Source organism: Oryctolagus cuniculus, chromosome 1, assembly GCF_051225735.1.
Source record: "Oryctolagus cuniculus isolate XC-2025 breed Fujian yellow rabbit chromosome 1, ASM5122573v1, whole genome shotgun sequence".
In the NCBI taxonomy this organism is placed as follows: domain Eukaryota; kingdom Metazoa; phylum Chordata; class Mammalia; order Lagomorpha; family Leporidae; genus Oryctolagus; species Oryctolagus cuniculus.
Genome location: NC_142867.1, coordinates 237,667,501 through 237,690,489, shown reverse-complemented (window position 1 = coordinate 237,690,489; position 22,989 = coordinate 237,667,501). Strand labels below are relative to the sequence as shown.

The 22,989-nt window shown below is 72.6% G+C and overlaps 2 protein-coding genes across 2 annotated transcripts in view; both read left to right on the top strand.

The window, feature by feature from the left end:
• Nucleotides 1-834: 834 nt before the first annotated feature.
• FUT7 (fucosyltransferase 7) lies at nt 835-4,924 on the top strand. The gene is made up of 2 exons (XM_051831461.3): nt 835-2,616; nt 2,715-4,924. The coding sequence occupies exons 1-2, from the start codon at nt 2,604-2,606 to the stop codon at nt 3,728-3,730; spliced, it is 1,029 nt and encodes a 342-aa protein (XP_051687421.3). The 5' UTR covers nt 835-2,603; the 3' UTR covers nt 3,731-4,924.
• Nucleotides 4,925-6,372: 1,448 nt separating this feature from the next.
• Nucleotides 6,373-22,989, top strand: part of ABCA2 (ATP binding cassette subfamily A member 2) — a 21,800-nt gene continuing 5,183 nt past the window's right edge. The window contains 41 exon segments of the mRNA XM_070066814.2: nt 6,373-6,530; nt 8,971-9,064; nt 9,836-9,947; nt 10,029-10,192; nt 10,424-10,551; nt 10,655-10,765; nt 10,953-11,162; nt 11,342-11,387; nt 11,390-11,687; nt 12,257-12,416; nt 12,751-12,879; nt 13,007-13,174; nt 13,251-13,347; nt 13,505-13,678; nt 13,750-13,852; nt 13,911-14,025; nt 14,105-14,295; nt 14,379-14,529; nt 14,614-14,818; nt 14,935-15,099; nt 15,193-15,373; nt 15,449-15,661; nt 15,827-16,023; nt 16,109-16,291; nt 16,472-16,656; nt 17,053-17,173; nt 17,303-17,545; nt 17,623-17,829; nt 17,907-18,009; nt 18,109-18,428; nt 18,505-18,718; nt 18,799-18,904; nt 19,642-19,753; nt 19,823-19,883; nt 19,975-20,149; nt 20,226-20,341; nt 20,413-20,560; nt 21,911-22,034; nt 22,101-22,233; nt 22,435-22,552; nt 22,635-22,813. Coding sequence (XP_069922915.2) covers nt 6,405-6,530; nt 8,971-9,064; nt 9,836-9,947; nt 10,029-10,192; nt 10,424-10,551; nt 10,655-10,765; nt 10,953-11,162; nt 11,342-11,387; nt 11,390-11,687; nt 12,257-12,416; nt 12,751-12,879; nt 13,007-13,174; nt 13,251-13,347; nt 13,505-13,678; nt 13,750-13,852; nt 13,911-14,025; nt 14,105-14,295; nt 14,379-14,529; nt 14,614-14,818; nt 14,935-15,099; nt 15,193-15,373; nt 15,449-15,661; nt 15,827-16,023; nt 16,109-16,291; nt 16,472-16,656; nt 17,053-17,173; nt 17,303-17,545; nt 17,623-17,829; nt 17,907-18,009; nt 18,109-18,428; nt 18,505-18,718; nt 18,799-18,904; nt 19,642-19,753; nt 19,823-19,883; nt 19,975-20,149; nt 20,226-20,341; nt 20,413-20,560; nt 21,911-22,034; nt 22,101-22,233; nt 22,435-22,552; nt 22,635-22,813 — 6,386 coding nt within the window. The 5' untranslated portion in view covers nt 6,373-6,404.

Genomic DNA, 22,989 nt, shown 5'->3' with positions numbered 1-22,989 from the left:
GGCCTGGCCTCCCCCAGCCCAGCGCCCCATCCACCCCTTCCCACCGGAGAAAGCCCGTCAGCGCCCCGGCCACTTCCCTGGCCTGGGTCCTTGAGCTGGAGGGTGACCTCCCACACCCCAGCATGGACGGTGGTGGACACCCCGCCACCTGGAGACGCCCCCAACCCGGCAAGGCACGGGCAAGACCACACCCCCTGCCTTTGCACCGCGGAGCTGAGCCCCCACCCCCACTCGGGCGGCTGCCACCGGTTCCAAATCCTCCAGCTGTGGTGCCTCCCCCTCAGCTGTCACGAGGGGTGCATCTTGGTGTGGAACGGAAGTGGGCACATGCAAAACCTTTCAGTGGGCTGCACAGGTCCCTGGAAGCCTACCCCTGCACACCCCGGAGCTGGCCCGAGAGCCACACCTGGACCAGGCCAAGGACGCCCAGTGCTCCGCCACCCTGGGCTTGATGGGAAAAGGGCCCACCTGCTGCCCCCACGGCACACTGTATCTGTGTGCCCAGATGGCTCAGAAGCCCCTGGCTTCTGCCAACGCCCTAGTACCACCCCCCTGGGCTGTGCCCTCCCCTGGCAGTCCCCTTGGTCACAGGCCAGCCCCCAAGGCACCCACCTTCCCCAGGGTGAGCACAGAGGGTCCCACAGCCTCCAGCTGCATGCTCCCCGCCGGCCGCCAGGGGGCCCTCGCGACCCGCCTCTGGACGTGGCCCTGCCCAAGCCACGGGCGGGGCGGGGGGGGGGGGGACAAGCAGCCAGGCTCTGGGCTGAGGCTGGGCACCCCATGCCCAGCTGCCCTCACCTGGGACAGGGCTGGAAGGCTGAGAGCCTGGCCGGGACAGAGCGCCTGTCCCCTCCCCGCCATGTCACAGGCTGCCACCCGCCTGGGCCCCACAGGCCCCACGGCTGAGTCAGGAGGCCTGGGTGGGGGCGGGGCAGCCGGATGGGCACCCCCTGTGCCCCAACTTTCCTTCTGAGTCAGCTCTCCCACCTCTGTCATTTCCTTTCTCGTTTTGACCCATTTCTGTGCCAAACCTCGGAGCCCCACTCCCCAGCTCACCGGTTCCCATGACTGCGTGCAATGGGGGATACTGGCCAGGGCGTGGGCGGCTCCCCGAGACCACCCAGGAAGGGAGCGGGCTGTGCGGGCAGACGGGTGAGGCCTGTGGCAGGCTCCGGCCGGGCTGGCAGCGCAAACAGGAAGGATGGCAGGTGCTGGCAGCCAGAGGCCCGGTCACCCGGCTGGGGCCTTCCGGCAGGCCCCTGCCACCTGCTGGGCACGCCGCCTGGGGAGAAGATGTGGGGGAAAGCGAGGCCTGGAGACAGGGTGTGGCTCCTCTGGTGCCCCAGGGGTGCCCACTGGGGTGAGAGACACTGAGCCCAGGGTCCCCTTCACAGGGGCGGCTGTGGGGGTGCCTGCCCTCGGCGGAGCCGGCGGCGGGAAGCGAGGCGCTAGGGGCTGCCAGCTGGTTCGTGCCGGCTCCCATGGCCTCCCTCCCCTCTCGACATTGCACAAGCTTCCGCCGAAGCCGGGGTTATGCAGTGCCGTGGGGGTGGCCCAACTGCCACTCTCTCCCAGCCTTGCCTGTGTCCCCTCTGCGGGTGTGCTGGCGGCCCCAGCGGGGCGTGGGAGCCGGGCCCCGGGGTCCCTGGGCGCGGTGCTGGCAGCAGGCCAACGGTGGTTCTTGGCTGTGTTCCTGAGTGCGGCCAGGCCTCACCACGCCGGGGCTGCAGCTCGCGGGGACCCTGCAGGGTCACCCCGCCTGACTGGTCCTGGCGGCCACCGCTCCTCGGGGCTCCATCTGGCCCCAGGGCTGGCTGGGGGGAAGTGGACGGAATCCGGACTCAGGCTGGGGCCAGCCTTCCTGTTTCTGGAGCAGGCGCCTTCCCCTGCCCGCCCAACGGCGCCGGGGACACCAGGACCCCTTCCCTTTCCACCCTGGAAAGCCCCTCTGCTGCGGCCTGGGGGAGGGGACCGCAGCTCCTGCCAGCCCCCAGGGCCCAACCCCCAGTCTGGCCAGGGAAAGATGCAGCAGCCCCCAGCCCACCTGGGCCGTGCTCGTCTGCCCCGGCCGACCCCAGCTCGGCCCCATCTCTCTGGGGCTGGGCCCTGGGAGAGGCAGGTCCTTGAGGCGGCCGGGGTAGGTGAGGTGGGCCCGTGGGAGCCTGAGCGCCGCGCGTCTGCAGTCCGGTGAGTGCAGGGCTCCTGCGGCCACGCGTGGTGGGGGGCTGGGGTCGGCCGGGCCTGGGCTGCCCGGGGAGGAAGCGGGGCTGGGGGTGCCCTTTGGGGGCCACACGTGATCTGCACTGCCTTCCTCCTGTGGGGGCCGGGGGGCCCCTCTCCCGACCTGCCCAGCTGGCCAGCTCGCGGCCTGTCCAGGGCCAGCGAGGGTGGGCCGGGGCGCCCTCCTGCAGCGGACTCCCTCCCACCAGCGGGAGGGCTGGAGAGAGCCGAGGGTGGGGGTGGCCACGGGGCGGGGCGGCCGCAGGAAGGCCCTGGCTCCCTCACCTTGCGCGGACGAGAGGAGCGTGCTTCCCTCCCCCGCCGGGCGCTGCCGTGATTGCAGGATCTCAGGTTTTGGGGCGACTGCGTCTGCGGGGCTGTGGATGAGTAATGCGGGTGAGTGTCCCCGGGGAAGCGGGGGGCGGCAGTGCGCCAGGGCCCGCGGGTGCCCCTGAGCCTGGTGCCACCGCCTCTTCTCCCTCCTCCTCCTGCAGGGCTCAGCTCCACCCGGAGGCGGCGGGCCTGGGGGGCCCTGGTCGGCGTGGCCCTGCTGCTGGCCCTCTGGCTCCTGTGGCTGCTGGGGCCAGCCCCCGGGGGTGCCCCAGGCCCCCAGCCCACGGTCACCATCCTCATCTGGCACTGGCCCTTCACAGAGCAGCCCCCGGAGCTGCCCCACAACACCTGCACCCCCTACGGCTTGGCCCACTGCCGGCTGAGCACCGACAGAAGCCTGCTTGCCAGTGCCGACGCCGTGGTCTTCCACCACCGCGAGCTGGAGACCCGGCGCTCCCGCCTGCCCCTGGCCCAGCGGCCACGAGGGCAGCCCTGGGTGTGGGCGTCCATGGAGTCCCCCAGCCACACCCACGGCCTCCATCGCCTGCGGGGCGTCTTCAACTGGGTGCTGAGCTACCGGCGGGACTCCGACATCTTCGTGCCCTACGGCCGTCTGGAGCCCCGGCTGGGGCCTGCACCCCCGCTGCCGGCCAAGAGCAGGCTGGCCGCCTGGGTGGTGAGCAACTTCCAGGAGCGGCAGCCGCGGGCCAAGCTGTACCGGCAGCTGGCGCCTCACCTGCAGGTGGACGTGTTCGGCCGCGCCAGCCGGCGGCCGCTCTGTGCCGACTGCCTGCTGCCCACCGTGGCCCGATACCGCTTCTACCTGGCCTTCGAGAACTCCCAGCACCGCGACTACATCACCGAGAAGTTCTGGCGGAACGCGCTGGCCGCCGGCGCCGTGCCCGTGGTCCTGGGGCCCCCGCGGGCCACCTACGAGGCCTTCGCACCTGCGGACGCCTTCGTGCACGTGGACGACTTCGGCTCGGCCCTCGAGCTGGCCGCCTTCCTCACGGGCATGAACGAGAGCCGCTACCAGCGCTTCTTCGCCTGGCGCAGCCGGCTCCGCGTGCGGCTGTTCAGCGACTGGCCGGAGCGCTTCTGCGCCGTCTGTGCCCGCCTGCCGCACCTGCCCCGTGGCCAGGTCTACGAGGACCTCGAGGGCTGGTTCCGGGCCTGAGTCCTGCAGCTGGGCGCGGGTGGGAGAGCTGGGTGCTGAGATGCAACCGCCGGCAGCCAGCGGGAGGCTGGGGTCAGAGGCGGCGGGGCGGGGGCGGGAGGACGAGTGTGGTGAGAGCAGAGCGCGCTGGGGCGGGCGGTGTGCAGAGCGCTGAGGCGGGCCAGAGGGCGGGCCGCTGAGGACCCCCCTCACCGGAGGCAGGGCCCTGAGGGCTGGGACAGCCCAGCCAGAGGTGGGCGGGGTGCCCTGGACATCGACCTCCGTCAGCCGAGCCCGGGCGCGCTGCCGTCCGTAGCCGGGTCCCCCCGGGGGGGGGGGGCACTGGACAGCAGAGCCGAGCAGGCGTCTCAGGTGGGCTGTGCGGGGGAGCCGAGCCCCCTCTGCCTGCCTCCCCTCCCCGGCACCCCCTCCGTCCGGACCCCGGGACCTGCCCCTCCCCCTCCCACTCCCTTCAGCTTTGCCCGAGAGGCTCAGGCAGGTGCTGGAACCCAGAGGGGGCGAAAGGCACCCTGGGCAGCGGCCCTGCCCGCAGGGAGGAAGCCGGGCTGGCTCTCGGCAGGAGGAGGCTGCAGGCAGGAAGCCCCTCACTGCTGGGGGCTTCCTGCCCTGGCCCCGAGGGCTGCCTGGGGAGAAGGTTGTGGCCTGTGGCCGGCACTGGTGCCCTGCCCACCTTCCCCGGGGGGTCTGAGGCTGGCACCCTGCAGGAGGGGAAACAGGCCAGCCTGCCCTCTGCTGTCAGAGGGAGGAAACGCACCCCAGTCCCAGCCTGGCTGCGGGGTACCCAACCAAGCTCCTTGTGCCCAGGCCAGACGCCCTGGACACGGGGAACAGGTGCCGTCCACGAGAGGGACGGCCTGCGTCTCCCCAGGCGCCTGCTGGGCCCCTCTGAGTCCAGGGGGTACCTCCCCTTCCTCCTCTGCTCACGGAGGAGCCGCCCACACTGTCTGCAGTGGGTTCCCCGCGCTGTCCACTCTGAACGGGAGCTGAGCGTCCTCACGCAGCAGCAGGACCTGGCCACCCTCAAGTGTCCAGTTCGACCCCGCCCCGAGCCTCCGTGGCCTCCCAGTGACCCCAGCTTGACCAGCGGCATGCACCCTGCTGACCCCACACCCCACATGCTGCGGTGACTCCCCCCCGCCACGCCACACACCCAGGAACTCCTGCCTGCTTGCTTATAAAACCCGATTAACACTCCCCGTGTGTGCGTGTGTGTGTGCTGGGGGAGGTGGTGCTGTGGCATAGAGGGTGAAGCCGCCACCAGCAGCAACACCACAAGGGTGCTGGTTCGAGTCCCGGCTGCTCCACTTCCCATCCAGCTCCCTGCTAATGCACCTGGGAAAGCAGCAGAAGACGGCCCAAGTGCCTGGGCCCCTGCACCCACGTGGGAGACCCGGAGGAAGCTCCCCGCTCCTGGCCTCAGGTGGGCCCAGTTCTGGTCACGGCAGCCATTTGGGGAGTGAACCAGCGATGGAAGACCTCTCTCGCCTCTGCCTGTGCCTTTCTGTAATTTTAAAAAGACTAAGACTCAGCCGGCGCTGCGGCTCACTTGGCTAATCCTCTGCCTGCAGCACCAGCACCCCGGGTTCTAGTCCTGGTCGGGGCGCCAGATTCTGTCCCGGTTGCTCCTCTTCTGGTCCAGCTCTCTGCTGTGGCCCGGGAGTGCAGTGGAGGATGGCCCAAGTGCTTGGGCCCTGCACCCCATGGGAGACCAGGAGAAGCACCTGGCTCCTGGCTTCGGATCGGCACAGCGCCTGCCATAGCGGCCATTGGGGAGTGAACCAATGGAAGGAAGACCTTTCTCTCTGTCTCTCTCTCACTAACTCTGCCTGCAAAAAAAATAGACTAAGACTCCCCGTGGGAGACCTGCTTGGATAAGGCTTGGGCCCAGTAAAGTTGCTGGCCCAGGGGCCCTGTAACCCCCCCTGCCCCAGGGGCCCTGTTCCCCCCCCCGCCCCAGGGGTCCTGTCCCCCACCACTCCACCCAGGGGCCCTGCCCCCCCCTGTAATCCCAGCAGAGCCACCCGTAGCCGGGTCCGGTGTCACTTGGCCGCCCAGGGTCTCCTTTACGAAGGGCACAGGGGTGGGCGGGTGGTCGTCCCATGCCCGGCACCAGCACGGTTAGTCAGGGGCCTGGAGGGCGCACAGGATGTGGGGTGGCCGGGCTGGGGGCCGCGGGGCCTCCTAGGCTTTCCCCCTGGTACCGGAAGGGGTGAGCAGGGCGTCTCGGGTTAGACAGGGGCCTGGGCACGTCACTTCCACCCCGACCACATGGAGGGGGACATGAGGAGACCCCTCCCCAGACACAGGACAGCCTACAGCCGCAGGCAGGGAGGGGGACATGAGGAGACCCTCCCCACATACAAGACAGCCTAGCCGCAGGCGGGCCACCGTGAGGAGACCCCTCCCCTACACACACACACACACACACACACACACACACACACACACACACACACACACACACACACAGACACGCGCGCGCGGAGCCCCTCCGCCTCAGGCCGGGACTCCCGCAGGGCGGGGGCGGGCGCCCCCTGGCGGCGCGGCGCGCGGCGCCTGTGAGCGCGGGCGGGGCGGGCGCGGGGCGGGCGCGGGGCGCTGCGGCCGGGCCGCCGGGGCGGAGCCAGTGCGGGGCCGGTCCCCGACGCCCGAGCGCCCCGCCCCCGCGCGGGCGATGCCGAGCGGCGCGGCTGGCGGCGGGGCCGGCGCTGAGGCGGCCGGAGAGCGGCCCGCCATGGGTTTCCTGCACCAGCTGCAGCTGCTGCTCTGGAAGAACGTGACGCTCAAGCGCCGCGGCCCGGTGAGCCCGCGCACGTGCGGCCCGCGGGCGCGCGCAGACCCCGGGCGGCGCGGCGGGGCCCCCGCACGGCCCTGCGGGCGCTGGGGGCTCGGGGGCGGGGGCGCGCGGGCCGGGCCGCCGGCGATCTCCGTGCGCGGCTGAGTCACGGGCCGGCCGCCTTGCGCAGCGCGCTCCCCGGGGCGGCCGCGGGTGGGGGCAGGTGGCCCCGGGCCCCGGCTGGCGGGAGGGAGGCCGCGACTGGGCCTGGACAGAGCGCTGGCCTTGGGGGAGGGGGGCTGCGTCCCGCCGGAGGCTGCGTGTCCGGGGCCCGGCCCCACGGAGCCGGTGCAGGGACCTGTCCCTGCCTCCTCCCGCGCCCCTCCGCCCTTGGGCCGGGCGCACGGTGATCCCGGCGGCACCCCTCGGGCGCGTCCGCCAGCCTCTGCTGGCCCTCGCTCCTCCGCGATGTCCTTCGGGGCCAGCCAGGCCACCCTGAATCCCAGCGCCCAGTCGTCCGCAGGGGCCAGGTCTCTGGCTGGTTCCCCTCCCCACCGGCTCCCCTGGGGGCTGAGGGTGCAGGACTCAGCCGCACTGGGTGACAGGTCCCTGGGGAGAGGCGCGCTGGGGGGTGGGCACGTGTCCTCAGAGGAGAGTGCTGGGCCCCTTGGGGCTTCTGAAAGGGCCCGGGGGGTTTCTCGGACCGGGTCCCAGGCGGGTGGGGGGCCGAGGAGGGCCTGGGCCCCGGGACCCCTTGGGTTCACCAGCTCCTGCCTGTGTTCCTGAGAGGGGCTGTGGGCAGGTGGGGTGGACGGCGTCCCCGTGGCCTGGCAGCATGGCCCTGGGCACCTGGGCCTGGCCGGGAGCCAGGATCGGGGACACTCCCTGTCCTGGGTGCCTGGGCTTGGTGTCTGGGGACAGCATGAGCTTGCATTGCTGTCAGCCCCAGGTTCCCGTCCGGAATGGCCTCCCAGGGCCCAGGAGCAGAGGCCGCGAGGGGGGCCCTGCGTCCAGGGGGCTCCCAGGTCAGGGAGGGAGCGGGGGGCTCGTGGGCACCTGGCAAGGAAGTGGGAAGTGCCCACTGCCCCGGCCTCAGGAGCGGGCTCCCTGTGAGGTCCCGTGGCCGCTGCCAGGGAGACCTTCGTCCAGGGAGGCTGGGTCCTCGCTCCCCTTGCAGCGTGTGCCTGGGGCTGGCTGCGCCCCTGCCCTCCTGGGGAGGGTCCCGGCTCCGTGGCCGGGGGCCTTGCCCGGTGCCGTGTGCCACGCCAGGGGCAGGGTGCACCTGTGCCTGCTGCTTCCCCTCCCAAGCTCTGTGCCTCGGTTTCCCTGTCTGGGTGTGGCAGGTGGACGTGGGTCTGCCCTGGGGTTGCAGGCTGCCCTTGGCCATGCGCTCTGGGTGGCTGTGAGGCAGGGAACCCTTGGGCCCCACTCATCTGCCCCCCTGGACACGGCAGGGAGGGGGCGCAGGGCCCCGGCGTCGGGCTGGCCTGGAAGGACTGAGCGTTGGTCACCTGCAGGCACCCGTGCGGGGCCCCCAGGTGGTGCCCGACCTGTGCCGCCTGCCTGTAACCAGATGCCCCTGCCGCCGCCCGCCCGCCTGCCAACCAGGACTCTCCTCCTCCCGGCAGCTCGTGCGCGGCCGTTGCTATAGCGATGGGGGAGGCAGCCCTGGCCTGTTGCTGCAGTGAGGCAGAGGAGGTGCCCGGCGGCAGGGCGGGTGTGGGCGGGGCTGGCACCTCGGACGTGACCCCTGCCTCCAGTCACCGGTGCCCCTGCCCGTGTGGCCTGCGCCTGTCCCGCAGCCCTGGGCGCCTGCAGTGCCTCCTGGGCTGGCGCGGGGAGGGGTGGAGGCTGGCACGGGCTGGGCGGGCGTGGGGTGAGGACACACAGCGTGGTGTTCCCGACCACAGAACACCATTGTCAGCGTGCAGTAAACAGCAGGGGCCGCCTCACCCCAGGGCTGGGGGCTGGGGCAGGGGGAGGGGGAGGGGCACCTGCTCTCTGCTCCCTGGGCCCCCAGAGGGCACCCCCACCCGTCTCCTGGAGCCCAGGGGTCCGGGCTAGAGCTGGTAAAAGCCCTGCAGGTGAATCTGACGGTGGACCCCCGAGCCCCCACACCGGGAGCAGGTGCTGTCGGGACTCACCTGGGTGCCTGCCCCAGGAGCAGGAGCTTTGGGGGGGGGCGGGGCAGAAGGCAGTGCCTCTGGCTGGGAGGCCAATGACCCGGGCTCATCCCCCCAGGCCTCACGGTGGGTGCAGGGCGCGTGGTGGTGGGGAAGAGGGGCCATGGGGATTCTGGCAGGCGGCCTGCAAGTTGGGGGCTGGGGTCAGCTGGGCAGGTGCGTGGTCCCAGTGGGTGAGCTGGGGCACGGGCAGCTCGGCTTCCTGGCCGTGGGGAGGCCGCGGGCGCCTGCCAACCCCCGGGCTGCGCGCACAGGCGGCCTCATGGGCCCGTCCTTTCCAGTGGGTCCTGGCCTTCGAGATCTTCATCCCGCTGGTCCTCTTCTTCATCCTGCTGGGGCTGCGGCAGAAGAAGCCCACCATCTCCGTGAAGGAAGGTGAGGGTGCGCGCACGGCCCGGGCCCGGCACGGCGGGCGGGCGGCCCCGAGGCTCCCTGTGCGGTCTCGGCCGCGGCTCCCGGCTGGGCTGCGGAGCTTGTGGCTGGCCGGGGCACTCACTGGTCTCTGTTCTGTTTCGGCCCCCACCCCCGCATGGTCTCTTGTCCTCGGCCTGGTCTGCATGCAGTCTGTAAGTGTGCCGCTGTCCTGTCCTCGCCGGCACAGGCAGCCGCCGCAGGGTGCGGCTTCCACCCCCACCCCCGGTCCTGCTTGCTTTAACGGCCAGCTCTCGACTGGGTGGGGCGGGTGGGTAGGGAGCGGCCAGGCTCCCTGGGCTGCTGCTGCCCAGTCGGCCGTGAGGCTGGTTCTCCACCAGGGTGTCCGTGGGGCCTAGGGGTGGGGCACCGGGCTGGCCTGGCTACTCCCACTTCTTACCTCTACTCACCCTGCTAACTGGCTGGCCAGAGAGGTCAGAGGTCACTGCCCCGTGGGGCCCTGTGTGCTCCCCGGGGTCTCTGGACGGCCACACCTGAGATTTATCTGGTGGTGGTGGGGCGGTGGTCCCAGGGCTGAAGGCATCCTCGGGGGTCCCCCTGGGAAGCGGTGCTGAGTGTCCCTTTGACCTCTGACCTGCTGGAGTCCCATGCGCTGGGGCTCCAGGCCCTCTGCCCTCTCGCTGCCACGCTGCCTCCTTGCCCATCCTCCCCTGCGCGTCCCCTGCCCGACCCCCTCCCGGACCTGACCGCTCCGCCCCTCCTGTCGCCCACCAGCCTTCTACACGGCCGCGCCCCTGACATCAGCCGGCATCCTGCCGGTCATGCAGTCACTGTGTCCCGATGGCCAGCGGGACGAGTTCGGCTTCCTGCAGTACGCCAACTCCACGTGAGTGCCGCCCCGCCCGCAGGAGCTGGCTGCCCTGCCCCGCCCCGCCCCTCCCGGTGGGTGACGCCCGATGTGGTGCAGGGTCACCCAGCTGCTGGAACGCCTCAACCGCGTGGTGGAGGAGGGCAACCTGTTTGACCCGGCGCGGCCCAGCCTGGGCTCGGAGCTCGAGGCCCTGCGCCAGCACCTGGAGGCCCTTGGCTCGGGCCCAGGCACCTGGGAGAGCGGCGTGGACAGATCTGCAGGTGCGCCCCGTGGGCAGGGGGAGGGCTGGTGCTGAGGGCCTGACGCTGCCACCACCCCAGCCCTGCTGGTGTGCACGCCGGAGCCTGGGGTGGGCCCTGCCCCCAGCAGCCCCCAGCAGCCCCCAGCAGCCCCCGGTCGCTGAGCCAGGGTGCCAGGGGCTGGGCCCTGAGCCCACGTGGGTGCCTCCGCCGGGCGGCCTGGCCCCTCAGCGCTGCCTCCTTCCTGTCCAGTGTCCTCCTTCTCGCTGGACTCCGTGACCAGGGACCCAAGGGAGCTCTGGCGCTTCCTGACGCAGAACCTGTCGCTGCCCAACAGCACAGCCCAGGCCCTGCTGGCCGCCCGCGTGGACCCGCCCGAGGTGAGGCGGTGCGGTGGGGACAGCGCCGGCCTGGCCGCGCCCTCTGCCCCCGGGGCAGGAAGCGGGAGGCACGTGCGGCTGAGCCGTGCGCCCCACACGCCAGGTCCGTCGCCTGCTCTTTGGCCGTTGGCCTGCCCTGGGTGCCGAGGCGGGCTTCCCCAGGGGTCAGGAGCCCTGGAGCCACCTGGGCAGCAGCCCCCTGTTCCGGATGGAGGTGAGGAGGCCTTCTGGGGAGACGGGCTGTGCTGCTGGCTCGGTCCGGGTGGGGATGCCGCCGAGGAGCCTGTGGCCAGCAGGGGGCAGGGTGGAAGCGGGTCTGGCGGCGCGGGTGGGCTGGAGGCTGGCCCGAGGCTGCGGAGCTCCTGCCGTGGCCCCAGCTGTCCCCTGCGTCCGGCCTGCAGGAGCTGCTGCTGGCCCCCGCCCTCCTGGAGCAGCTCACGTGTTCCGGGGAGCTGGGCCAGATCCTCACGGCGCCCCGGGGACAGCAGGCAGCCCTGCAGGCCTACCGGGACACGGTGTGCAATGGGCAGGCTGCGGCTCGTGCCCGGCGCTTCTCCGGGCTGGCTGCTGAGCTCCGGACCCAGCTGGACATGGCCAAGATCGCCCAGCAGGTGAGGCCCTGCCCGCCCGCTGGCCAGCAGGCCTGCTCACCAGGCTGGAGGAGGCACTGGGGCCACTCTGAGCCCTTGGTGGCTCCCAGGCGCCAGATCCGCGCGAGGGATGGTGCCGGCGGGTGGACGGGCGCCCAGAGCTCCTGAGACGGTGCCGTGACCTGGCCCTCTGCCCTCAGCTGGGCCTGGGTGCCCCCAACGGCTCCGCACCCCAGCAGCAGGCGCCCCCCCACAGAAGCTGCAGACGCTTCTGGGGGACCTGCTGGACGCCCAGAAGATCCTGCAGGACGTGGACGTCCTGTCGGCCCTGGCCCTGCTGCTGCCCCAGGGTGCCTGCAAGGGCCGGGCGCCTGCGGCACCGCCCGGCAGCCCCGGAGGGGCGTCCAACGGCACTGGGGCGGGAGCGGGGCCAGGCCCCAACGCCACGGCCGAGGAAGGCGCCCCCGCGGCGGCGATGCAGGGCCAGTGCTCGACCTTCGTGCAGCTCTGGGCTGGCCTGCAGCCCATCCTGTGTGGCAACAACCGGTAGGTCGGTGGCGGGTCCCCCAGGCCTGGCCCAGATGCCCGGTGCCCACGCCTGAGGTCCCTCCCAGCCCAGGCCCCTCCCGACCACCCCTCCCCATCCCCCCAGCACATAGAACCAGAGGCCCCACCCCTGACCCCCTCCCCGCCCAGACCCCCTCCCCTGACCCCTCCCCTGACCCCTCCCCGCCCCCCAGCACCATCGAGCCAGAGGCTGCTCCCCTGACCCCTCCCCTGCCCCCTCCCCGCCCCCCCAGCACCATCGAGCCAGAGGCCCCACCCCTGACCCCCTCTCCCGCCCAGACCCCTCCCCTGACCCCCTCCCCTAACCCCTCCCCGCCCCCCCAGCACCATCGAGCCAGAGGCTGCTCCCCTGACCCTCTCCCTGCCCAGACCCCTCCCCTGACCCCTCCCCAACCCCCTCCCGCCAGACCCCTCCCCTGGACCCCTCCCCGCCCCCCGCCCCCCAGCACCATCGAGCCGGAGGCTGCTCCCCTGACCCCTCCCCGACCCCCTCCCCGCCAGACCCCTCCCCTGACCCCTCCCCTGACCCCTCCCCCCCCGCCCCCCAGCACCATCGAGCCGGAGGCCCTGCGCAGCGGCAACATGGAGCTCCCTGGGTTCACAAGCAAGGAGCAGCGGAACCTGGGCCTCCTCGTGCACCTGATGACCAGCAACCCCAAAGTCCTGTACGCGCCCGCCGGCTCTGAGGCCGACCGGGTCATCCAGAAGGTGCGGGCCTGGCGCCCGGGCAGGGCGGCTGGGGAGTCGGTGTGGGAGGGCCGGGACCTGGCGCACCTGCAGCTGGGGGCCCCTGTGGCTGGGGACGGTGCTGGCGGAGGGGCCCGCGTCCTGAGACCTCGCAGTGGGCGTCTGAGGCCACTGGGAGGCAGAGGTCATGTCCGGAGCTGGTGGGAGCCCGGGAGGGGAGAGCCTGGCTGAGCCCAGGTCCTGGGCAGCGAGATGGCCGCTGGGAGATGGGGCCCGGGGACCAAGGGCACAGCGGGCTTCCTGTGAGTCCGGGAGGGGCCGGCACTGACCTCCACGCTGCCCGCCCCCTCTGCAGGCCAACGAGACGTTTGCCTTCGTGGGCAACGTGACTCACTACGCCCAGGTCTGGCTCAACATCTCCGCCGAGATCCGCGGCTTCCTGGAGCAGGGCAGGCTGCAGCAGCACTTGCGCTGGCTGCAGCAGGTGCCGTGGGGGCGGGGCCGGGCCGTGGGGGCGGGGCGGGGCGGGGCCGGGCACAGCCGGGCGGGCTGGGCTGGCAGAGGGGGTGCGGGCCCCCACCCCAGCCGGCGCCAGCCTCCCACCCCCACAGTACGTGGCGGAGCTTCGGCTGCACCCCGAGGCCATGAACCTGTCTCTGGATGAGCTGCCGCCGGCATTGCGTCAGGACAACTTCTCGCTGCCCAACGGCTCAGCCCTCCTGCAGCAGCTGGACACGATCGACAACGCGGCCTGCGGCTGGATCCAGTTCATGTCCAAGGTGGGCCACACGGCCCCCGCCGCTGCCCGGGGCCTCACCTGCCCAGGGCCGGCTGCAACGATGCCCCTGCCCCTAGGTGAGCGTGGACATCTTCAAGGGCTTCCCGGACGAGGAGAGCATCGTCAACTACACACTCAACCAGGCCTACCAGGACAACGTCACCGTGTTCGCCAGTGAGCCGCCCCGCCCCGCCCCCAGAGCCGCGTCCAGGCTCCGCCCTCCCGCACCCCCTCCAGGGGCTCCCCAGTCCCCGGGGTGGTCGCCCACAGGACGGCTCCCTCCTGACCCAGAGCCGTGTCCAGGCTCGGCCCGCCCCTGCCCCGCCCCCAGGTGTGATCTTCCAGACCAGGAAGGACGGCTCCCTCCCGCCCCACGTCCACTACAAGATCCGCCAGAACTCCAGCTTCACCGAGAAAACCAACGAGATCCGCCGGGCCTACTGGCGCCCGGGCCCCAACACAGGCGGCCGCTTCTACTTCCTGTACGGCTTCGTCTGGATCCAGGGTGAGGCCCCGGGGCGGGCGGGCGGGGGCGTGGGGGCGTGGGGCGTGGGCTGATGGCCGCCCCGCCCGCAGACATGATGGAGCGTGCCATCATCAACACCTTCGTGGGCCACGACGTGGTGGAGCCGGGCAGCTACGTGCAGGTGTTCCCGTACCCCTGCTACACCCGGGACGAGTGAGTGCCGGGCGGGGGGGGGCGCGCGCGGGGGTGGGCCGCTCACCCCTGCCCCCAGCTTCCTGTTTGTCATCGAGCACATGATGCCGCTGTGCATGGTGATCTCCTGGGTCTACTCCGTGGCCATGACCATCCAGCACATCGTGGCCGAGAAGGAGCACCGGCTCAAGGAGGTGGGGCCCGGGCGCGCGGGGCTGGGGGGGGGCCGTGCCCGCCGCCCCGCCCCGGCCCGACCCGCCTGCTGGCCCGCAGGTCATGAAGACGATGGGCCTGAACAACGCGGTGCACTGGGTGGCCTGGTTCATCACGGGCTTCGTGCAGCTGTCCATCTCGGTGACGGCGCTCACGGCCATCCTCAAGTACGGCCAGGTGCTGCTGCACAGCCACGTGCTCATCATCTGGCTCTTCCTGGCCGTCTACGCCGTGGCCACCATCATGTTCTGGTGCGCCTCGGCCCGGGCGGGCGGGCTCGGGGCGGGGACCCAGGAGAGCTCCCGGGACTGACGGCCGCGCGCCCCCCGCCCAGCTTCCTGGTGTCCGTGCTCTACTCCAAGGCCAAGCTGGCCTCAGCCTGCGGCGGCATCATCTACTTTCTGAGCTACGTGCCCTACATGTACGTGGCCATCCGGGAGGAGGTGGCCCACGACAAGATCACCGCCTTCGAGAAGTGCATCGCGGTGAGCGGCGGGGGCCGGGGGCAGGGCCAGGGCCAGCCGGGTGTCCACTCCGCCAGCCGCCCGCTGACCCCGCGCTCTCCTCAGTCCCTGATGTCCACAACGGCCTTCGGCCTGGGCTCCAAGTACTTCGCGCTGTACGAGGTGGCCGGCGTGGGCATCCAGTGGCACACGTTCAGCCAGTCCCCCGTGGAGGGGGACGACTTCAACCTGCTGCTGGCCGTCATCATGCTGATGGTGGACGCGGTCGTGTACGGCGTGCTCACCTGGTACATCGAGGCTGTGCACCCAGGTACCGGCGGCTCCGGGACGGTCCCGGGGGCAGCGGGGGCAGCGGGGGCGGCTCCCCAGGCGGGCGCTGGGCCGGTGAGGTGTCCGGTCAGCTCCCCTCCCCTCCCTGGCCCCCAGGCATGTACGGGCTGCCCCGGCCCTGGTACTTCCCACTGCAGAAGTCCTACTGGCTGGGCAGCGGGCGGACAGAGGCGTGGGAGTGGAGCTGGCCGTGGGCCCGCGCCCCCCGCCTCAGCGTCATGGAGGAGGACCAGGCCTGCGCCATGGAGAGCCGGCGCTTCGGTGAGGCAGGCCCCGGGGCGCTGGCCGGGCCTGGGGAGCTGGGGCAGCCCCCGCCCACCTTGCTGACCGCCCCCACCCCCGCCCCGGGTGCAGAGGAGATGCGAGGCATGGAGGAGGAGCCCACCCACCTGCCCCTGGTGGTCTGCGTGGACAAGCTCACCAAGGTGTACAAGAACGACAAGAAGATGGCCCTCAACAAGCTGAGCCTCAACCTCTACGAGAACCAGGTGGTCTCCTTCCTGGGCCACAACGGGGCGGGCAAGACCACCACCATGTGAGTGCCCGCGCGGGGCGGGGGCGCCGGCCTGGGCGGGCGGCTGGGCGGGCGTCCTGAGCGGCCTCCCTCTAGGTCCATCCTGACCGGCCTGTTCCCGCCCACGTCCGGCTCGGCCACCATCTACGGCCACGACATCCGCACCGAGATGGACGCGATCCGCAAGAACCTGGGCATGTGCCCGCAGCACAACGTGCTCTTCGACCGCCTCACGGTGGAGGAGCACCTGTGGTTCTACTCGCGGCTCAAGAGCATGGCGCCGGCCGAGATCCGCAAGGAGATGGACAAGTGGGCGGGGCTCGCGCGGGGGCGGGGCGGGGCGAGGGCGGGGTCGCAGACGCAGGGTCGTGGGGCGGGGCGGGGGCGGGGCCGAGCCGCGGGGGAAGGGGTGGAGGTGGGATGCAGGGGCGGCGCCGGGCGCGGGAGGGCCCACGTCCTGCTGCCTCTGCCCAGGATGATCGAGGACCTGGAGCTGTCCAACAAGCGGCACTCGCTGGTGCAGACGCTGTCCGGGGGCACCAAGCGTAAACTCTCCGTGGCCATCGCCTTCGTGGGCGGCTCCCGCGCCGTCATCCTGGACGAGCCCACCGCCGGCGTGGACCCCTACGCCCGCCGAGCCATCTGGGACCTCATCTTGAAGTACAAGCCGGGTGCGTGGGGCCCGCGGGGGTGTGCGCCTGTGCGCTGCGCGCCTGCGCTGCGGCCGCGCCCCCCTGACCGCCCCCGGTCCCGCAGGACGCACCATCCTGCTGTCCACCCACCACATGGACGAGGCCGACCTGCTGGGCGACCGCATCGCCATCATCTCCCACGGGAAGCTCAAGTGCTGCGGCTCCCCCCTCTTCCTCAAGGGCGCCTACGGCGACGGGTACCGCCTCACGCTGGTTAAGCGGCCTGCGGAGCCTGGGGGTCCCCAAGGTCTGTGCTGAGGCCACCCCTGCCCTGGGACCCGTCCCGCAGACCCCGAGACGGAGACGCGGGCCCGGGATGCGGGCTGAGCCCTGCCCGCCGCCCCTCGTGACCTGGTCGGTCCTTGTCCCGGGTGCCTCCACCCCTGCTCCCTGGGGTGAATGCCGCCTGCTCCCCTTCCCCTCCCAGAGCCAGGGCTGGCGTCCAGCCCCCCAGGCCGGGCCCAGCTGAGCCACTGCTCCGAGCCGCAGGTGTCCCAGTTCATCCGCAAGCACGTGGCCTCCTGCCTGCTGGTGTCGGACACGAGCACCGAGCTCTCCTACATCCTGCCCAGCGAGGCCACCAAGAAGGGGGCCTTCCAGCGCCTCTTCCAGGTGTGCGCGTGGGGCGGCTTGGGGCGGGGAAGGGCATGGTAGGGCGTGGTGGAGGTGGAGCAGAGGCTGGGTGGATGGGGCGTGGGGGCGTGGCGGAGGCGTGGCAGAGGCGTGGCGGAGCCGTAGGGGGATGGGCATAGTGGGGCGTCTAGGAGGCTTGGGCAGAGGCGTGGCTGCGGCGCGTCATGGCGGGGGCGTGGTGGAGGTGGAGCAGAGACTGGGTGGATGGGGCGGGGCTGGAGCACGTTGTGGCGGAGGCCTGGCTGGAGGGCGTCATGGGGCGTGGTAGAGGCGTGACAGAGGCGGGGAACGGGGCGTGGCTGGGGCTGGCGGGGGCGTGAGGGGCGTGTCATGGCGGGGCTTGCGGCAGGTGCTGAGCCTCCCGGCCCTGTCTAGAGCCTGGAGTGCAGCCTGGACGCCCTGCACCTGAGCAGCTTTGGGCTGATGGACACGACGCTCGAGGAGGTGTTCCTCAAGGTGTCGGAGGAGGACCAGTCGCTGGAGAACAGCGAGGCCGGTGAGAGCCCGCCGCCCGCCCCCAGGCCCTCCAGGACCTGTGAGGCTGCCTGGTCCCGCGGATGGGGGCTCCAGACTGGCGGGCGGGGGTCCTGAGCCCCACCCCCTCCGCCGGGGCCTGTTTCCACAGACATGAAGGAGTCCAGGAAGGAGGCGCTGCCCGGGCCGGAGGGCCTGGCGTCGGCGCAGGGTCCGGCCGGCAGCCTGGCGCGGTGCGCGGAGCTGGCGCAGTCTCAGGCGTCGCTGCAGTCCGTGTCCTCGGTGGGCTCCGCCCGCGGCGACGAGGGAGCCGGCTACGCCGACGTCTACGGCGACTACCGCCCCCTCCTCGACAGCGAGAACACGCAGGACGCGGAGGGCGCCAGCCTGCAAGGTGGGGGCGGCCGGGTGCGGCCGGCGGGCCCAGAGCTGGGCGCGCGCCGCCGGCTCAGCCCGCACCTGTCTGTGCAGAGGCCGAGGCTGAGGCCCTCACGCGGGCCGGCCAGGGCGGCCGCAAGCTGGAGGGCTGGTGGCTGAAGGTGCGCCAGTTCCACGGGCTGCTCGTCAAGCGATTCCACTGCGCCCGCCGCAACTCCAAGGCCCTCTGCTCCCAGATCCTGCTGCCCGCCTTCTTCGTCTGCGTGGCCATGACCGTGGCGCTGTCCGTGCCCGAGATCGGTAGGCCCCCTGCCCCACTGGGCCTCTGGGGGCTGCCGGCCGGCGTGGGCACTGGCCGGCTCCTGCTCTCCCCGCAGGTGACCTGCCCCCGCTGGTGCTGTCCCCCTCCCAGTACCACAACTACACCCAGCCGCGCGGCAACTTCATTCCCTATGCCAATGAGGAGCGCCGGGAATACCGGTGAGGCCTGGGGGAGGATGGGCGGGGGGGGGAGCCAGGGCGGGCCGCGGGGGCGGGGCCCAGCCTGAGAGGCCCCCACTCCTGCCCTCGCACCTGCAGGCTCCGACTGTCGCCCGACGCCAGCCCCCAGCAGCTGGTGAGCACCTTCCGCCTGCCCTCGGGGGTCGGCGCCACCTGCGTGCTCAAGTCTCCGGCCAACGGCTCGCTGGGGCCGGTGCTGAACCTCAGCAGCGGGGAGTCCCGGCTCCTGGCCGCCCGCTTCTTCGACAGCATGTGCCTGGAGTCATTCACGCAGGGGCTGCCGCTGTCCAACTTCGTGCCGCCCCCTCCCTCGCCCGCCCCGTCCGACGCCCCGCCGGCCCCCGAGGAGGACCTGCTGCAGCCCTGGAACGGCTCCCTGCCGCCCACTGCCGGCCCAGGTACCGCGGGGCGGCTCCGGCAGAGGCGGGGCGGGCGCCACGCCGGGCTGCTCACCGCGCCATGCTGTGCCCGCAGAGACCTGGCCATCAGCGCCGTCCCTGCCGCGCCTGGTGCGGGAGCCGGTCCGCTGCACCTGCTCCGCGCAGGGCACGGGCTTCTCCTGCCCCAGCAGCGTGGGCGGGCACCCGCCCCAGATGCGCGTGGTCACGGGCGACATCCTGACCGACATCACCGGCCACAACGTCTCCGAGTACCTGCTCTTCACCTCTGACCGCTTCCGGCTGCACCGGTGAGCCTGCACGGAGGGGTGTGGGCGAGGGGCCGCTGGCCAGCGCCTGCCTGGCCCTCTCACCGTCCACCTCCCGTCAGGTACGGGGCCATCACCTTTGGCAACGTCCTGAAGTCCATCCCTGCCTCCTTCGGTGCTCGGGCCCCACCTATGGTGCGGAAGATCGCGGTGCGTAGGGCAGCCCAGGTGCGTGCTGTGGGGGCTGGGGCCCCGCCTGGGGTCTGCTGTGGCCCAGGGGTCCTGGGGGTCTCTGCCTCTCCCCCAGGTGTCCTGCCCCCCCAGGTGTCCTGCCCCCCTCCAAGTGTCCTGCCCTCCCCCCAGGTGTCCCACCCCCCCAGGTGTCCCGCCCCTCCCCCCAGGTGTCCCGCCCCTCCCCCAGGTGTCCTGCCCCTCCCCCCAGGTGTCCCACCCCTCCCCCAGGTGTCCTGCCCCCCTCCAGGTGTCCTGCCCTCCCCCAGGTGTCCCGCCCCTCCCCCAGGTGTCCTGTCCCCCTCCAGGTGTCCCGCCCTCCCCCCAGGTGTCCCACCCCCCAGGTGTCCTGCCCCTCCCCCAGGTGTCCTGGCCCTCCCCCGTGCCCAGCGCCCTCTCCCCCCAGGTGTCCTGCCCCCCTCCAGGTGTCCCACCCCTCCCCCAGGTGTCCCACCCCCCAGGTGTCCCGGCCCTCCCCCATGCCCAGCGCTCTCTCCCCCCAGGTGTTCCGCCCCCCCAGGTGTCCCGCCCCTTCCCCAGGTGTCCTGGGCCTCCCCCGTGCCCAGCGCCCTCTCCCCCCAGGTGTCCCGCCCCCCCAGGTGTCCCGCCCCCCCAGGTGTCCCGCCCCTCCCCCAGGTGTCCTGGCCCTCCCCCATGCCCAGCGCCCCTCCCCCAGGTGTCCCGGCCCTCCCCCGTGCCCAGCGCCCTCTCCCCCAGGTGTCCTCTCCCCCCAGGTCTTCTACAACAACAAGGGCTACCACAGCATGCCCACCTACCTCAACAGCCTCAACAACGCCATCCTGCGCGCCAACCTGCCCAAGAGCAAGGGGAACCCGGCAGCCTACGGTGAGCCCGGGCGGCGGGGCGGGGGCCGGCAGGGCAGGGCTGAGGCTGCCCCTCTTTCTCTGTACACAGGCATCACCGTCACCAACCACCCCATGAACAAGACCAGCGCCAGCCTCTCCCTGGACTACCTGTAGGCGGGGGTGGGCGGGGCAGGGCGGCTGGGGCGGGGCGGGGCGGCGGGGCGGCCCTGCGCGGGGCTGAGCTGCCGGCCACGCCCCCAGGCTGCAGGGCACAGACGTGGTCATCGCCATCTTCATCATCGTGGCCATGTCCTTCGTGCCGGCCAGCTTCGTGGTCTTTCTGGTGGCTGAGAAGTCCACCAAGGCCAAGCACCTGCAGTTCGTGAGCGGCTGCAGCCCGGTCATCTACTGGCTGGCCAACTACGTGTGGGACATGGTGCGTGGCCCGGGGGGCCCTCCCCTGCCCGCCCCGCGCCGCCCAGACCTCTCACCCGCCCCCCGCCCCCCGGCAGCTCAACTACCTGGTCCCGGCCACCTGCTGCGTCCTCATCCTGTTCGTGTTCGACCTGCCGGCCTACACGTCGCCCACCAACTTCCCGGCCGTGCTCTCGCTCTTCCTGCTGTACGGGTAAGGGGCCGCGGCCGGGCCGGGCCGCCAGCGCCGGAGCCGGGCAGCCGCTGACCGCCTGCCGCCCACAGGTGGTCCATCACGCCCATCATGTACCCCGCCTCCTTCTGGTTCGAGGTCCCCAGCTCGGCCTACGTGTTCCTCATCGTCATCAACCTCTTCATCGGCATCACGGCCACCGTGGCCACCTTCCTGCTGCAGCTCTTCGAGCACGACAAGGTGGGGGCGGGGGGGGGAGCCGATGGGCCGGGGCGGGCTGTGGGCAAGGCCGGGACTGGGGGGCGGCTGCAGGCGGGGGGGCGGGAGCCGATAGGCCGGGGCGGGCTGTGGGCAAGGCCGGGACTGGGGGGCGGCTGCAGGCGGGGGGGTGGGAGCCGATAGGCCAGGGCGGGCTGTGGGCAAGGCCGGGACTGGGGGGTGGCTGCAGGCGGGGGGGTGGGAGCCGATAGGCCAGGGCGGGCTGTGGGCAAGGCCGGGACTGGGGGGCGGCTGCAGGCGGGGGGGCGGGAGCCGATGGGCCAGGGCGGGCTGTGGGCAAGGCCGGGACTGGGGGGCGGCTGCAGGCGGGGGGGTGGGAGCCGATAGGCCAGGGCGGGCTGTGGGGCAAGCCGGGACTGGGGGGCGGCTGCAGGCGGGGGTGGGAGCCGATAGGCCAGGGCGGGCTGTGGGGCAAGCCGGGACTGGGGGGTGGCTGCAGGTGGGGAGGGGGGGTGGGAGCCGATGGGCCGGGGCGGGCTGTGGGCAAGGCCGGGACTGGGGGGTGGCTGCAGGCGGGGGGGTGGGAGCCGATAGGCCAGGGCGGGCTGTGGGCAAGGCCGGGACTGGGGGGCGGCTGCAGGCGGGGGGGCGGGAGCCGATGGGCCAGGGCGGGCTGTGGGCAAGGCCGGGACTGGGGGGCGGCTGCAGGCGGGGGGGTGGGAGCCGATAGGCCAGGGCGGGCTGTGGGGCAAGCCGGGACTGGGGGGCGGCTGCAGGCGGGGGTGGGAGCCGATAGGCCAGGGCGGGCTGTGGGGCAAGCCGGGACTGGGGGGTGGCTGCAGGCGGGGGGGGGGGGTGGGAGCCGATGGGCCGGGGCGGGCTGTGGGGCAAGCCGGGACTGGGGGGTGGCTGCAGGCGGGGGGGGGGGTGGGAGCCGATAGGCCAGGGCGGGCTGTGGGCAAGGCCGGGACTGGGGGGGGTGGCTGGCAGGCGGGTTGGGGGCGAGGGTCGGCATGCAGAGAGGTGGGGGACAAGACCCACTGGCAGGTGGGTGGGGGTGGGGGTGGGGCCAGTGGGCAGGCAAATGGGGCAGGGATGGGGGCAGGCAGATGGGGCGGGGCCAGGGCAGGCAGATGGGGCGGGGCCAGGGCAGGCAGATGGGGCGGGGCCGGGGCAGGCAGATGGGCGGGGCCGGGGCAGGCAGATGGGTGGGGCCGGGGCAGGCAGATGGGGTGGGGCCGGGGCAGGCAGGTGGGGCGGGGCCAGGGCAGGCAGATGGGCGGGGCCGGGGCAGGCAGATGGGGCGGGGCCGGGGCAGGCAGATGGGGCTGGCCGGGGCAGGGGTGCTGAGCTGTGACCCGGGGCCCCCAGGACCTGAAGCTCGTCAACAGTTACCTCAAGAGCTGCTTCCTCATCTTCCCCAACTACAACCTGGGCCACGGGCTCATGGAGATGGCATACAACGAGTACATCAACGAGTACTACGCCAAGATCGGTGAGCCGCGGCGCCCGGGCGGGGCTGCCCTGCGCCCGCACAGGCCCTGAACCCGCTGCCCCGCAGGCCAGTTCGACAAGATGAAGTCGCCGTTCGAGTGGGACATCGTCACGCGCGGGCTGGTGGCCATGACGGCCGAAGGCTTTGTGGGCTTCCTGCTCACCATCCTGTGCCAGTACAACTTCCTGCGGCAGCCACAGTGAGCCGGGCGCCGCAGGGGCGGGGCGGGGCGGGGCGGGGCGGGGGGACGGAGGCTGGGCATTGCCCACCCCCCACCGCAGCCACAGTGACCTCAGGGGCGGGGGGACGGAGGCCGGGCAATGCCCACCCCCCACCGCAGCCACAGTGACCTCAGGGGCGGGGAGACGGAGGCCGGGCGCTGCCCACTCTGTCCCCCCAGGCGCATGCCAGTGTCCACCAAGCCGGTGGAGGACGACGTGGACGTGGCCAGCGAGCGGCAGCGCGTGCTCCGTGGGGATGCCGACAATGACATGGTCAAGATCGAGAACCTGACCAAGGTGGCCTGGGCCGGGCCGGCGGGCGGCGGGCATGGCGTACCCAGGCCTCCGCCCTGCTCAACGGGCACCCCGCCCCGTCCAGGTGTACAAGTCCCGGAAGATCGGGCGCATCCTGGCCGTGGACCGCCTGTGCCTGGGAGTCCGCCCCGGCGAGTGCTTCGGCCTCCTGGGCGTCAACGGCGCGGGCAAGACCAGCACCTTCAAGATGCTGACGGGGGACGAGAGCACCACGGGGGGCGAGGCCTTCGTGAACGGGCACAGGTACGGGGGGGGCACAGGTGCTCAGAGCACTGCCCCAGGTCGGGGGGGCCAGGGCGCACGGGGGCCGGTGGAGCTGCTGCGGGTCAGGGTGGGGGCCCAGGGCACACGGGTGCTCAGGGTGCTGCCCCAGGTCGGGGGTGGGGGGTCCCAGGGTGCTCAGGGCGCTGCCCCAGGTT